The sequence below is a fragment of the Cyprinus carpio genome, chromosome B19 (genome assembly GCF_018340385.1).
Source record: "Cyprinus carpio isolate SPL01 chromosome B19, ASM1834038v1, whole genome shotgun sequence".
Classification (NCBI taxonomy): Eukaryota; Metazoa; Chordata; class Actinopteri; order Cypriniformes; family Cyprinidae; genus Cyprinus; species Cyprinus carpio.
The window spans coordinates 23,143,595-23,158,706 of NC_056615.1; the positions used below are offsets into that span (position 1 = coordinate 23,143,595).

At 35.7% G+C, this 15,112-nt stretch overlaps 1 protein-coding gene across 1 annotated transcript in view; it reads left to right on the forward strand.

Moving 5' to 3' along the window:
* The window catches only part of LOC109069068 (trafficking protein particle complex subunit 9-like), a 188,973-nt gene that overhangs the window by 130,061 nt on the left and 43,800 nt on the right, over positions 1-15,112 (forward strand). The window contains 2 exon segments of the mRNA XM_042745691.1: positions 356-509; positions 3,597-3,687. Coding sequence (XP_042601625.1) covers positions 356-509; positions 3,597-3,687 — 245 coding nt within the window.

Genomic DNA, 15,112 nt, shown 5'->3' on the forward strand with positions numbered 1-15,112 from the left:
TCTCCTTCATTAATCCATCCCTCTATCGCTCTTTCTGTCTCTCCCACTTTGTCTTTCTCTCTGCTGATAATGGGGAACATGGAAATGTCAAGGATATTTTATTGGCGTTTCTATGAGCCTGAAGTGGTTTTGTGAGCTTGTGCACATGTCCTTGGCATTTTTTGTATACCGTTTCTGACAAGCCTTTCATAATGATGGATTTTTGTTGTCGCTTTCTGAACATTATGTATACAAACGAAATCTGATGTTTGAAGGATTTATTTCGGAGCATGTTATCCTCTGTGAAACAATTGGATTTTTTTCCTGTGGATCTGAATGACAGCACTTCACTTTGTGTGCTTCTGTGTTTGTGCAGGATGGCCATTCAGGTGGATAAGTTGGATTTTGACAGCATGCCCGTGACAGACCATGATGCACTGCGACAGGCTACAGTACGCCAGCAGGAAGAGAAGAGACAGCAGGTCCAGGGAGGACTCATCAACAGCACACTGGACATCCACTGGACCATCATATCCTTTACTGAAGCCAGCTGTCCTGATAACACTATCCCTAACTCTTTCCTTCCTTACTGACAACACAGTTTAAAATATTTTTAGAAAAACAACTAACTAACAAAAAAAAAAAAACAATATTATATTAAAACATAAAAACTCTATAAAACCACACCAGCATGGTGGAAGCAAAGTATGATAAGCTATACAGATATTTAATAATTAAATAATATTATAATAATTATGATTAAACATACAGTTTTAATAGCAAATTAATAATAAATAAATAATGAACAGTTATTTGGCTATATACTGTAAGTAATGCAGTTTATTAGACTAACTGTAAAATAAAAGGGGGAAAAAAGTCATTTTCAACTTAGGCATTATAAGTGCCTTAACTGTAGTCACATCCAATAAGAGTTTAGAGTCATAGCTGTCTGTTTTATGAATCAAATGTTTTCCGATGGTAGTTTTTTGTTGCTGTTTTACATTGTTGGAGCTTTGGAGTATTTAGAGTGACTCAGGTGTTGTTACGTGTGTCCCAGCTGTGAGGATGACCGTCTGACAGCATCTGTTTCTAACAGCTGGACATACTGGAGGAGACACGTTTACACCGAGCTTGATGCACTGACATATGGCTCAAACTTATGGCGCTTGTGTGTGTGTGTGCAGTGCATATACTTAGTTATAGTTTGAGGACAAATTTGTCCTAAGAAGTGAATCTGACAGAACCTACCTTTGGGCACATATGAAGATGTCGTCAACTGAAAAAAATTATGTTATATAAATAATATTTTTACATGTAGTTTAAGGCTCATATTTTTCTTTAATAATTATAATTTGCTTTGTTAAAATCTCTGATATAGCTATGAAAATGGCTTTTGTGTAAGTGTTTTTACATTCTCTAAATAGAGCAGCACAGTTACTCACCAATCACATCTTCTATCCGCCAAACTGCCAAAATCCCAGCAGCCAGTCAGATGCTCAGGTTTCTTACGCATCATCCAGTGGCGTTCATCATCTCCCATTTATCTCAGGAGACCGACACAAGCTCTGAACGTCCCTCATTTTAATAGCGTTTAAACGCCCCCATGATGACAAGCACTTGTTCTCTTCATGAGTCGCTTGCTACTGCGGAGGCTCAATGACACTTACAAAATAATAAACACCTAAAATAATAAATAATCAAGAGATACAGTCCCGAGCGGTGATGTGCATGGCATCAGCATGACTGATTGGATGTGTAGAAACATCGGCGTTCTTGGTGGAGTAAAATCACAATTATTTGAAGAGTAACAGATGAGGGTTGTGTTCAGAGGATGTGTCCAAGTTCATACTGAGCCTGCGGGTCAGAGATGCCATCATTCCAGTCAACCAACCATAAACACAAATATATCTGTGTGTAACCACATTGGATATATTATAAGGAGAGATCTCTCTGCATGGTCTGTAACCTTCATAGTCTGTCAATAATTACTAAACAGCAGCAAGTGACGCAATGCTATATTTCTCCAAATCTGTACTTATGAAAAAACAAATTCATGCACTCCTCAAATAGCCAAAGGTTGAGTAAATTTTCGTTTTTGGTCAACAATTCCAGGTAGTTTTTATTATTATTGCTGTCCATATCTGGCAATGGGAATCTCTTCCTCTCTACCAGATGCCAGCGTACACTTACACGGTTCAGTTGAGAAGAAGGCCATTTCTCAGAGTCAGCGCAGGGCTCAGCATCATTACACAGCATTAGAGGCTTCTGATAGCATCACTGCTGTTACGTAATCAGCTTTTGTTCTCAACACTGTTATTAGTGTCGCTGTGTGCAAATATTTCACCACCTCCTACATGCTCATCGGCTTGGCTAATTTAACGCAGAAAACACAGGAGTGGAATTATTGTTCTGAACACTTCCAGGAAAAACATGCTAAAGGTCAGTAAGGTAGCAAATAGGGCTGTCACGATATTAGATTTTTCATATCACGGTTATTGTGGCCATTAGAATTCACGATATTGATATATCGTGATATCAATAGAAACCTTGGCGGGGGGGATATGAGTCAAATTATTTTTAACTTTGTTTATAGTTTTTTTCTTTTTTTACCCAACGAACATAAGGACACTGATAAACGCAGGGCACAAGACTTAAGCCATTTGTTAACATTAATGTATTAACTAACATGAATGAACAATGAACAATACATTTATTACACAATTTATTAATCTTTGTTAATGTTAATAAAAATAGAGTCGTTCATTGTTCATGTTAGTTCAGAGTGCATTCATGTTTACAAACACAACTTGTGATTTTAATAATGCATAAGTAAATGCTGAAATGAACCATGAACTAAGATTAATAAATGCTGTGGAAATCTTGTTCCTTATTATTTATGTTATTTATATATGTTAACTAATGTAATTAACTAATGTTAACTAATGAAGCTTATTGAAGAATGAACGCAGATGAGGCATTAAGTGCATGGCACTGCAACCAACTTAACATTTTAGTTTATTGTAGCAATGTGGTCGCTCAGTTTTTCAAGATCAGTTTTAATCATGTAACTGTTAATAGATCTGAACAAAGAAATAAAGTGTTACTACGCACAGGCCGTATTGATTGCAAATACAAACATAAGACGAGTAAAGAAAATGCAGTACTTATTAAAATAATCACCCGATATTTAAATATATGAACACAGAAAACTGCTGTTAACAGGTTAATATAACGTTTCCCATTCTATGACTGGTAAAATAATGACAACTTACTCTGATAAACACTGCTCTTATCGGAGTAGCTGCGAGCGCTATGTCTTCTTCTTGTGTGACAGGTTTCACCGTTAAGGCACAATACTGCCACCTAGGCGCTCAACCAGGTACTGGTGCTGGAGTATTTACATGTGGTGTTATCATAAAAGAACTGTTCATTTTAAATATTGTGGTTTATCATCACACACTAAATCAAGACGATATCGATAATTGTTGCTTTGAATATCACGGTTAATACCGGTATATCGCGATACCCCTAGTAGCGAATCATAGGACATTCTGATCAAATATGCATCAGTTTTGGGTGATACTGATAGGCCACGTTTTCCTTGACAAAATGTGCACTCGTCCATTCAGCGTCACGGGGAGGCCAGCGTGGAGGGCGTCCTCAACCAGCTCATACTAGAACATCTGCAGCTGGCTCCTCTACAGTGGGGTAAGAACACTCTCCTCTCTCCGTCCCTGGCTTCATGAATACAGATATTCAAATATATTCACACTCAGAGGTTATTTGTCTCCAGCGGTGGATGTAGGATTGGTCTCTGTTCATGTTTCTTATTTGCATTTGTAATCGAGGAGAAATGAGTGTTGGAGGCCGTTCGTGCAGGACAAGGCTTTTGTGTTCTTTATGCTGTTTTATAATTGTAGGGATGCATTAGATGGACATGTTTTACGGGTTTCATTAGAGCTGCTTTTTAAAGTGATTTTCAAAATGTTCCAGTGTTCCTCGAAAAATGTTTATTCTCTTTTTTTTTTTTTAAGCCAAATATCTGAATTCCCTTTTCCACTTTTTCACTTTTGAGAACATATTTTGGTGTAATTTCATGGAGTTTTTATGCCATCAAAAGCTGATTTGATGTCATGGTCACAACTTGTTTAAATATATACCAAATAAAATTCATATCAGCCAGTTAACACATGAAACACAGTAAGAAAAATGTACAAAAATGTTCATTTAAAGGTACTTCAGCTTGTCACTGGGGCAGTAATCTCAGTAGTGAACATTTACGCCTTACCTAATTTGGTAAAAAAAAATTTTTTGAAAGAAAATGTGTATTATATGTATGTATATATATAAATGATAAAAATATTAGAACAAGTGAAATGGTGTATATTTATGGGGGGGGGGGGGGGGTGGGGGGGGCTGTGATACTTTTTTTCCCCCCCAGATTCTATGATTAATAAAAAGTGGTTATTCAAAATAGAAATTTTGTGTTACATTATACACCACTATTCAAAAGTTTGGGGTTTGTACATTTTTTCTTTCTTTTTTCAAAAAAATAAATTAATACTTTTATTCAGCAAGGATGTGTTCAATGGATAAAAAGTGATAGTAAAGATTTCTATTTTGAATAAGTGCTGTTCTTTTTTAATCAAAGAATCAAAGAAAAAAGTATCAGGTTCAAAAATGATCAAAAAAAAAAAAAAAATCTAAGCAGCACAACAGTTTCAACACTGATAATAAATTAGTATATTAGAATGATTTCTGCAGGATCATGTGATTCTGATGACTGGAGTAGTGGCTGATGAAAATTCAGTGCTGCGTCACAGAAATAAATTATATTTTAAAGTATATTAAAATAGGAAACCAAAATTAGAAATTGCAACAGTATTTCACAATATTGGTGTTTTTTCTGTATTTTGATCAAATAAATACAGCCTTGGATGAGCATAAGAAACTCCATTAAAAATCTTACTGATCCCAAATTTTTGAACAGTAGTGTATATCACACAACACAGTTAAGGTAAACAGTGAATGGTTTTTAACAAGTACAGAAGTGCAAATTTGCTATATTGTGGTCTATTACGGTAGACAGGTTGTAATGTCCCCTGTAAAGTTTTATCTAGATGTTTTGCAGTTTGAGCTGTTTTAAAAACTCTACAATACTGGTTCTTGGTACAAGAACAGAGGCAGATGCAGAGCCAATTTGATTGGAAAGTGAAAAGTGTGTGTGTGATCACCGTGTGGATTCTCTGCAAAGAATCATGGGAGTTGTAACCTGCTTTTTCTCTGTCTGTCTCTCGATGGCACTCAGAGATCAAAGCTCAAGCTTGTGTCTATATTTATCTGTAAGCACCCTCTCTGCTTCTGGATCTGCAGTCGTGCCTCTTCACTTTCCTTCTCGTTGTCTGGGGGTCAGCAGCCATTCATTACACATCACACGATCATGTTTATTCAAGCCTGCAGACCTGCATAACATCAATGCATATTTATGAGCTCATAGATGTTGGAGGACTCATCTGAGATGACCAGCCCGTGACATGAAACATGTTTCATATCACACGGTGATCGTCTCTTCTGCCTTTATCAGTGTTACGCTTGCATACAAGAGGCTGTCAGAGCACTAGTGCCTTGTTTATCTGTCATTACAGCAGGCCTGTTATGTTGGGTATTAGTGTGATTTAATGTTTTGTTTCACCTGCCAATTATGGATAAATTGAGAAAATTTATCAGCCATAAAAATGTCTTAATGGCCAGTAGTTTGTGCTGTTTATGCAGTATGACTCCACATTGGATGTCTTTGATTCAAAATTAAATTTAAATCTGAAAATGATTAGAAAGTTTTGGGATGTTCATGCTCTTTGGATTATTCTCAAATAATGCTGGAGAGTCTGATCAGGTTTTGTTCATTATAGCAAAAACAGACAAACAAAATACCAAGACAATATTATATGTTTTGTTTTTCAGCTTTGTTTATTTTATATATTGTTATTTAATTTCTAGAGTTCTAATTATCTCCCTCACTATTATATATTTGTTTATTTATTTATTCATTCATTTATTCATTCATTCCACAAAATGGTCTCTTTCCTTTAATTTACTTATTTTATATTTTTATATTTTTGCCCCAAACAATCTCTCCACTCCATACTGTATATATTATAATTTCTATTTTTTTTTATTTTATTGTATTCAACTTTTTACTCAAATTTGTTTCTCACTCTTTATTTTTTTATTTATTTAGTTAGTTATTTTGCCTCAAAACAATTTCTCCACTCCTTAAATATTATAATTTATAATAAAAAGTATTATAAATGACAAAATTGAGGAAAAAAGGGCATTTTTACCAGTGCTTTTAGGCTTTTAGATCCAACTGCATATATAAACAAAACATTTAAAAATATATATATTTGTAAAGTAATTATTTATCAGATCTTCCCTAATAGCTATATTTTTGACAGTGCAAGTTGTTGTGAATCACAGCATTGTATATTCTAGATGGCCACCCATTACAAAGAGATTAAATTTTGCACCTCAAATGTACAGGTAGGATTGACATGGATTTATTTATTTTATTTTTTTATAGAAAACTTGTTACTAAACACAATTTAAACCATGCATTATGTTGCAGTTTATATAAAGGTTAAAGGCAGTTTTTACTTGCATTTGGTTTTTATTGAGTGTTATTTCTGAACCCTGCACACACACACATACATTAATATCAGAGACGTTCAAACACACGAGAGCAGCAGAAGAGCCATTAAAATTCTTTCCCATCACCAGCGGCATTTATTTAGCTATTAAATGCGGTCAGCGCTCTTTAATGCTTTAATGGACCTATCAGAGTCCCTCTTTCATGCATTTATCAGAGATGTGAAAACTGCAGAACTCTTGATTAAAACTCCATCTGAGCTTCAGAACGTCTGACGGCTCTTTCTGCACCTGCTTGTCTTCTAGTCCAGATACTCTCACATACATTGAGATCTGCTGAGAGCTGCTGTAGTTCTTCTGCAGTTAAAAACGCCACAGTGCTGTTTGAACTAAATGAATCTGCTCTGAAGGCTGATACGTCGCTTGTCTTAAATTGACGAATATTACGAGGAGACCTTTGCCGGGTCATTGCGTTTTAGATGGTGGATTATTAAAAAGTAAAGACAAAAACTTTGTCAAACTTTTAAAGCCTGTTATTTCTAGAACTTGGCTGTGGTTAATATGGTTATGGTTCTCTAATTCTATCATTTATTTAACTCCCAACCCCTCTGAACTCAGATCAGACAATCTTGCTATAACTGCATTTATAAATCATAGTCCTGATAATTATAGTAATCACAGCTCTAAAATCACATTTATGTGAAAGAGATGATAAAAACAATCCATAGAGTCTATTGTTCCTGATAGATAAATGCACATACATATATTTATTTTATTTTTTTACTCAAATTAGTCTCTCATGCTTTATTTATTTATTTATTTATTTATTTTATTTATTTTGTCCCAAATCGGTTTCTCCATTCCTTATATATTATAATTTGTAATGAAAAAAAAATATTTATTTATTTATTTATTTTTTACCAGTGGTTTTAAGCCTTTAGATCCAATTGTTTCTGATTTTTGTTTTTATATTGTTATATTTTATTTTATTGTTTTTATTATAATTATTTTATTAAATATGTATTTATTAATTATTTTATTTTTGGTCTTTTTTTGTCTTTGGGATAGAGGCAAAAAGCAATGAGGAACAGGACCTCAATCTTATTTTTGGATGGGTGGATGGATAGATTATCATAATTATTTGTTAAATCAAGAGTGTTTGATTGCATTCTGAAGTGAGAGCATGTATTATTTGCAAAGAGCCACTAAAAAAAGCCCTGAAACACTTTAATCAGTGAGCTTCAGGATGTTTAATGCTTTGTAAAAGCTAGATGCCTTTAGTGTGGAATACTTCTGGAATCTCATCAGCACAGCGAGAGTGTCGATTAGTGTGTTAGAGCCGTAATCAAGTGTTTTATTCATTTCCGTACTTGAATCTATTTGCTGTAGGTAAAGACAGGTACTCTGCGGCATTCTGCGTTACCATGGGAACCGGACAGGATTCATACGATTCTGTTCATTTGCGTAGCACCGTCCATTTCAGCCGCTGATTTATGCCTCTCTCTGTGTGTGTGTGTGTGTGTGTGTGTGTGTGTGTGTGTGTGTGTGTGTGTGTGTGTGTGTCTGTACCTGTAAGTGTTTGGATGCTTGTTTGTTAGTTCCTAAGAAATCAGCAGATTGTGGAGTGTGCAGACACTCATGAGCTCCTCTGTGCATTATCCAAGAGGTCATTGGCTGCTCTGTATTTGGATAGTTGACACTAAATATTTTATGACACTATTTTAAGCAGTGTTTTGCTAATTCATTTATAATTATGCATCATATTTTATAAGCTCATACTAATGGAGCATCTACATGGAATATTTGCATATCTGAGTTCACACTGCAGGACCATTTAAAATGAATTAGTGAAGGCAAAATGGTGATTAGAAGTGCTGAATAGATACAGGGCCTCAGATTTCCTCTTAAACTTTAAACCAAAATATTTTGACATTGATAAAATTTTTTATATTTATATACTAAAAAGGTCCATAAACACATTATGCGTTATTACCCACTTTTTTTGTGTAGCTCATTCCCTGTCTTGCGTTTCATTGGTTGCTATGTGCTGCGTCCTACATTTCATTGGCTGCTGTGTGACCTGTCTTGCATTTCATTGGTTGCTATGTGCACAGTCCTGCATTTCATTGGTTGCTGTGTGCTACATCCTGTGTTTCATTAGCTGGTGTGTGACCCGTCTTGCCTTTCATTGGCTGATATGTGCTACGTTCTGCATTTCATTGGCTGCTGTGTGAACATGCTTCATTGGTTGATAATGTGCTTTTCTTTCTTTGATAATGTGCTTTTCTTTCTTTCTTTCTTTCTTTCTTTCTTTCTTAAGAAAGGTCAGGGTTTGCAGTCAAGGATTAATGATGTTCACATTTAAATCTACATCCTTATCGCAAATAATTTTTTTCTTTTTTTCTCCTTGGTATTTGTGTCGGACTGCAGAGCTGCATTAAGACTGCATTCTCCTATGGTTTTGACATAAATTAGATGCTACCAGCAACTTTGTGTACGCTTTATAGTGTTAATAAATGCGTGTGTGTACTTGAGGGGAACAGCTAATCTGGCTCAACACAATACAGGCGTATTTGATCCTTGTTGTTCTATTGTGTTGGCGTGGCACAGAATTATCACGTTTTTGTCACGCTGTACAATTCCTAAACAAGCTCTTTTGAGCTGTAGGATTAAAAAAAGTAGCTCATTCAGTACAGCTTGTTCATTTTTGATGTTTTTAAATGGGAAGCTGTTATTGCATTTCTCTGTCTGATAATCAACAACAGTGATGTGTCTCGTCTAATCAGCATCTCTGCAATCCTTTACCCTTTGTGATGCAACAATAGGTCCCTGTCCAATCGTGCACTCCCATTGTTTGACTGTGCCCCGTCCCCCGTGTGCAGCAGAGATCAATAGAGTCATATTGCATGTATGTATTAGTGTGGTCAGCAGGTCTTTTGAGTGAAAGGGTTTCTGCTCACTAGGGTGTGAAATCATTAGGTCATCTGCACAAACGTACACATATGATAATTACGCAGAGGAGGCCTCACTGTCTTATTTGCTCTCAGCAGGTGATGATTAAACCTTCTAAACCAGAAGGCAACCAAAGTAATGGAAGGCAGTATAGTACAGTATTTTAGTCAACTAATACCTATCCTAGAGTTCTGCTCCTGTCCCTCCATCTCTTTATTTTATTTTATTTTATTTTAGTTGAGTTGAGTTGAGTTTTGTTTAGTTTATTATTTTATTTTAGTTATCTGTTTTATTTTTATATTAATTTGTTTGATTTTGTTTGGTTGTTTTATTTGTATTTTAATAATTATATTTGTTTGTTGTTTTGTTTTGTTTTGTTTTGTTTTGTTTTGTTTTGTTATGAATTGAGATGCAGGCAGTGTTGAGTGTTTTTACATTGTGTTAGAAATGCATGAACAGGAGCATCTTAAAATGTGCACAACACCAGATGCACAACAACTCTCTGTGTTGATTCTGTTTTGATGTCTAAAAAAAACAGCTGTTGTAGAAACAGAGCTCTTCTGGGCTGCTTCTTTGAGCTCAAGTCTTTTGGACAAAAAAAGAACAACACAAGCATTTAATGGTTGAGCTGTGGTGAGTTTTTGTGTCTTGTCAGACTTTACAAGCTTCTACAGAGTGTTTTCTGACTCTTATTTCTCTTGTCTCTTATTACTGCATTATTTTTGATGAAAATACCCTAACCGCCTAAGAAAATTACCAGAGACAAACGATGAGTTTGGTTCCAAAAACCAGATTGACCCTTTATATCCAACAGAACCAGAATGGATAAGTCTGGGTGAGAGAACAAAGATGTAGTGATGAGGCAGAGAAGAGAAAATAGGTATTAAATGGGCATAAAATAATTGTTGTAATCATAATAATCTTCCCAAATGACTGACAGGAGAATGTGAACCCAGCTGGCGATACTCAAATTTGTTTTCGACGCAATTAGCCATGCCACTTAAACCAGGACAAGACACTCAATCAGAGCAAAGGATGAACAGGGAGACCTCCGTCCTCTGTTTTTTTTTTTTTTTTTTTTTAACCAATTTTCTGCTAAGTATCTTAAGGTGAATATTTCACGAGGAAGTGCTAGGAAGACTGATAGTCAAATTTGCTTAGTGGAGATATGGGCTGTTTTATCATATAAATCTTGGTCATGTGAAAAGAATCCACCAATAAGATAGAGAGGGCTTCGAAACACAGGAGACTGAAAGATGGAAGAGGCAACGTAATTTAATTTCCACAGCTGGAGTGAAAAGCCGTCATCTGTACACATCTGGAATGAAGGGCTTCCATCAAATGGAAAGATGAGCGTTTACTCAGACGAGTGTTTACTGCTGCTAACTAAGAGGCTAAATAACATTCCTCTGAACAACAGGAGCAGTCTGTCTGTCTGTTTATCTATCTATCTATCTATCTATCTATCTATCTATCTATCTATCTATCTATCTATCTATCTGTCTGTCTGTCTATCTGTCTGTCTGTCTGTCTGTCTGTCTGTCTGTCTGTCTGTCTGTCTGTCTGTCTGTCTATCTATCATTTTTTCATTCTGTCTTTCTCTCCTTCTGCCATTCTATGTTCTGTTCTGTTCTATCTATCATTCTATCGTTCTTTGGATAAAAGCGTCTGCAAATTGACTAAATGTAAATGGTCTATCTAGCTACAGTAGATTTCAAAAAAAGTCTTCCAATATCAAGAAGCTCATCATTCTGGTCTTGACTACAGAATAAATCCTGAACAAATATCTACACAAACACACACACACACACACACACACACACACACACACACACATACACACACACACAGTTGAAGAGTGGATGGCGGTGTTTCTGCTGTGGTATGTTAATGACAGCATTGATTAAGCGGCGTGTGTTGAGTCTGTAAGGAGACTCTGAGTGGATCTTCCCCTGCAGAGAGTCACCCACTCATTTAATGACACACAAGCTAAACAAGCACACACACTTCTGTGAGTGTGAGGGGGAAATTCACAACCACAATGTTAAAGTGTTAAGGGTGGTTGCCAGGGTGTTGCTATGTTCAGGGTGGGTTTTAGGTTTTGACTGTGTTGCTTTGCAGTTGCCAGAGTGTTGTGTGTGTTGCTATGAGGTTGCTGGTGTGTTCAGGGTGTTTTTTTTTTAGCATTTTGTTTTGCAGTTGCGAGTGTTACCAGGCTGTTTCTATGTGGTTGTTTGTGCTGAATGAGTTATGCACATAGTTTAATAATAGAGAAGTTATATCAGAAATGCTTTAAAAAAGATGTATTAGTTCATGCACAGATTCATATAAATGAATCATGATGGTGTGTGTAGTCTGTGGTTCTGCCACTTTGAATACAGAGAAAGAGAGAGAAATAGCTGTATGTAATGACATACAGTGTGAGTGTGTGTGTGTCATCTTTCTAAAAATAAGATTCAGCACTTGCTGAAAAGCTGAAATGAGCTCTTGCTGTCACATAGCAACAGTCAGACTCACTGTGGAGCACTTGACTTTCCCCCTCCCTGCTCTTCTCCTGCATTAACCCTGCACCCTGTGAGTGACAGACAGCTGTCAGCACCAGTCAGACGCATCATCTCTCTTCCACTGGGCGGCACCTCTGACATCAGAAGGGCTCCAGTGGCCGGTCAAGCATGGTCACCTGTTTGACCCACGCGTATAAACCAGACATTTGCCTTCTGGTGCTGATACTCTTCCTGTCAGTATGTGTGCTGTGTGTGTTATCTCTAATGGAACAGTCATGCCCATTATTATGTGTTTGACTGTTGAATTCAAAGAAGTGTGATGTTTACTTTGAAACCTATATTTTAGGTTGGTTTCTTAGTTATGTTAATAACACTAGAGTGGTTTTCACAATCACAATTGGCAAAAAAAACTGATAAACATATAAACTCTAAAGTCTGGTGGACCAGCTTTTTCAATAAAAAAAGAATATGACTGACATGGCTACATTTATTGTACAGCAACCTTCAAGTGTGTGTCTACAGTAAAATGTGAAATATTATTGCAATTTAAAATATCAGTTTTCTCTTTGAATGCATTTTAATATAATTTATTCCTGTCATGCAAAGAATGACATCAGCCATTACTGTAGTCTTCAGTCTCACCTTCAGAAATCCTTCTTATAAGCTGATTTATTATTAATACTGGAGACAGTTGTGCTGCTTTGTATTTTTTGGAAGCTGCAGTACTTTTTTCAGGATTCTTTTTATGAATAAGAAGTTAAAAAGAACAGCATTTATTCAAAATAAAAATCTTTGGTAACAGTAAACCCAAACATTTTTTTGTTAAGATTACAGTCATTTCCTTCAACTGCATATTTAATGCAATTTGTAATTCAGAAACACTTGTAAAAATAGATACAGAAAAATTACATCATATTAACGCAGTGCATTGGGTTGTATTTTTATGGACTCCTCTTTAACTATGTTCATCCATTATTATATAATAATTATTATAGTAATATATGGTATTTTATTTCTGTATTTCTATAGTATTTATTTGTAACATTTTTACCTCATTTTCATTTTTTATTATAACAATTGGTTGTTTTTACATAAAAATTACATACAAATATTGAAAACGTGTTTGAAATCCCTGTGGAGAAAATTAATTGGGGAAAGTTTTGGTGCTAAAGCTTCTGAAAATCTGGGTGTTCACTGTTGTGCCCTGCGTTTATGAGACAGTCAGTGGGCGGTCCGTGGCTGTGCCGTCTGATGCTCAGACAAGGTATCATCAATCTCTCTCCACCCCACTAACAGCTTTAAACAGTACAATCATGGCCTTAAGTATGTGGCAGGCTCCAGTGATGATACTATTGATCTGTGCAAACGGTACTAAGCTTTATAGTTATTACAGATCCAAACAAATGGACGTTAAACCTCCTCCAGGCAGGCATTTTACTGTTTACAGTGCTCTTACAGTGCTGACAGCTGCGCTTGTGTTTACAGTGAGAAGGGGTTCGCATTTAGGACCTGGATCTCTCGCTGTTGGGGCGTGTCAGTGTCCATGAATCACACAGATCAGAGGCCAAACAAGCAAATCTTCCCTGGCATTTGAACTAGGCAGAGAAATAAACAAATTCAATCTATGTTTGCCGCACACTAGAGATTTTAAGACGTATGTATGTAAATGACCTCTGTTGTGATTGGCCAGAATCTGCATGGTAGCATTCAGGTTGCTGACTTTTGAATAGATGAAGGTATGAATGTGGGCGGGTCATATGTTAATGAGCCAATGGTTTTTAAATGAGCCATTTTTACAGTTTAGTAGCAGGGTGGACTTTTGAACTTTAGAATAATTCTACGTTGTATTCAGAATAATATCTGAATAAATTGAATGAACGAACATGCAGTAATCAGAATAAGTTCGGAGCGTTCTTCTCCATGATTTTGAGGGTCTGTTGAGGACACACACATTAGGACATACACACTTACAAAGGACATTAAGGCTTAAACAAATAAGAACGATACCAGAGGCCTGTAACCGCACACACAACTGTGTTAAGTTTAGAAATGTCAGGTAATTTGTCTTTTAAGGATGAAAAAGCAGCCTCGGGGGAGACTGTTGTTTCCTCCTAGGAAATCAATGGAGAGGCTGTTTCATTTAGAATGCGAGAAAAAAACAAAGCGTTTTAATACGAGGTTTAGAGAGCGAGATAAAGATACACAGAATGAGAGAAACACACTTATATGCCTCCTTGTGAAAGTCGAGCAGGCAAAGATTGATTCAAATGATGCATTTGTTTTGCGAGTTGAATCCCATAATCTGAGCGGATTTTTTATTCACGTGTTATGATTCAGCATTATGACATCATCAGCCCTATGCGTAGCATATTTATGAAACGTGCGTCATAAATTATTTAAACAGCTCTGTACGAATTATGAAAACTCATGTATAAAACATAAATCACCTGAACAATAGCTGTGCAAGTGATTTATTCATTTTGCAAAGTGAATTAAATCATGACTTTATATGATTAATCCACCTGTTGGCAATAATTTCTGATAGATATTTAATAACTGTATTTCATTGTGTAGCATTCATTGTTTCAGCTCTTTATTGCCTAGTTTGCTGCTTACCTATACAGTGCTTTAAGGACATTCAAAGAAAGCATCCCAGAGTGCATTGCAACAACCTTAGTGACTTTTTTTTTTTTTTTTTTTTTTACTGTTTTCTATTTGAATATATTTTACAATGTAAGTCATTCCTGTGATGCAAAGCTGAATTTTCAGTATCATTACTCTTCAGTCTTCAGTGTTACATGATCCTTCAGAAATAATTCTAATATGATAAATTTGCTGCTCAAGAAACATTGCTTGTTATTATTAATATCAGTGTTGAAAACAGTTGTGCTGCTTAATATTTTTGTCAAAATTACAATTCATATTTTCTCAGGATTATTTTATAAATAGAAAGTTCAAAAGAACAGCATTTATGTGAAATAGAAAACTGTATATGTACACTGTTTAAAGAAATATAAATAGTCCTTCAGCTA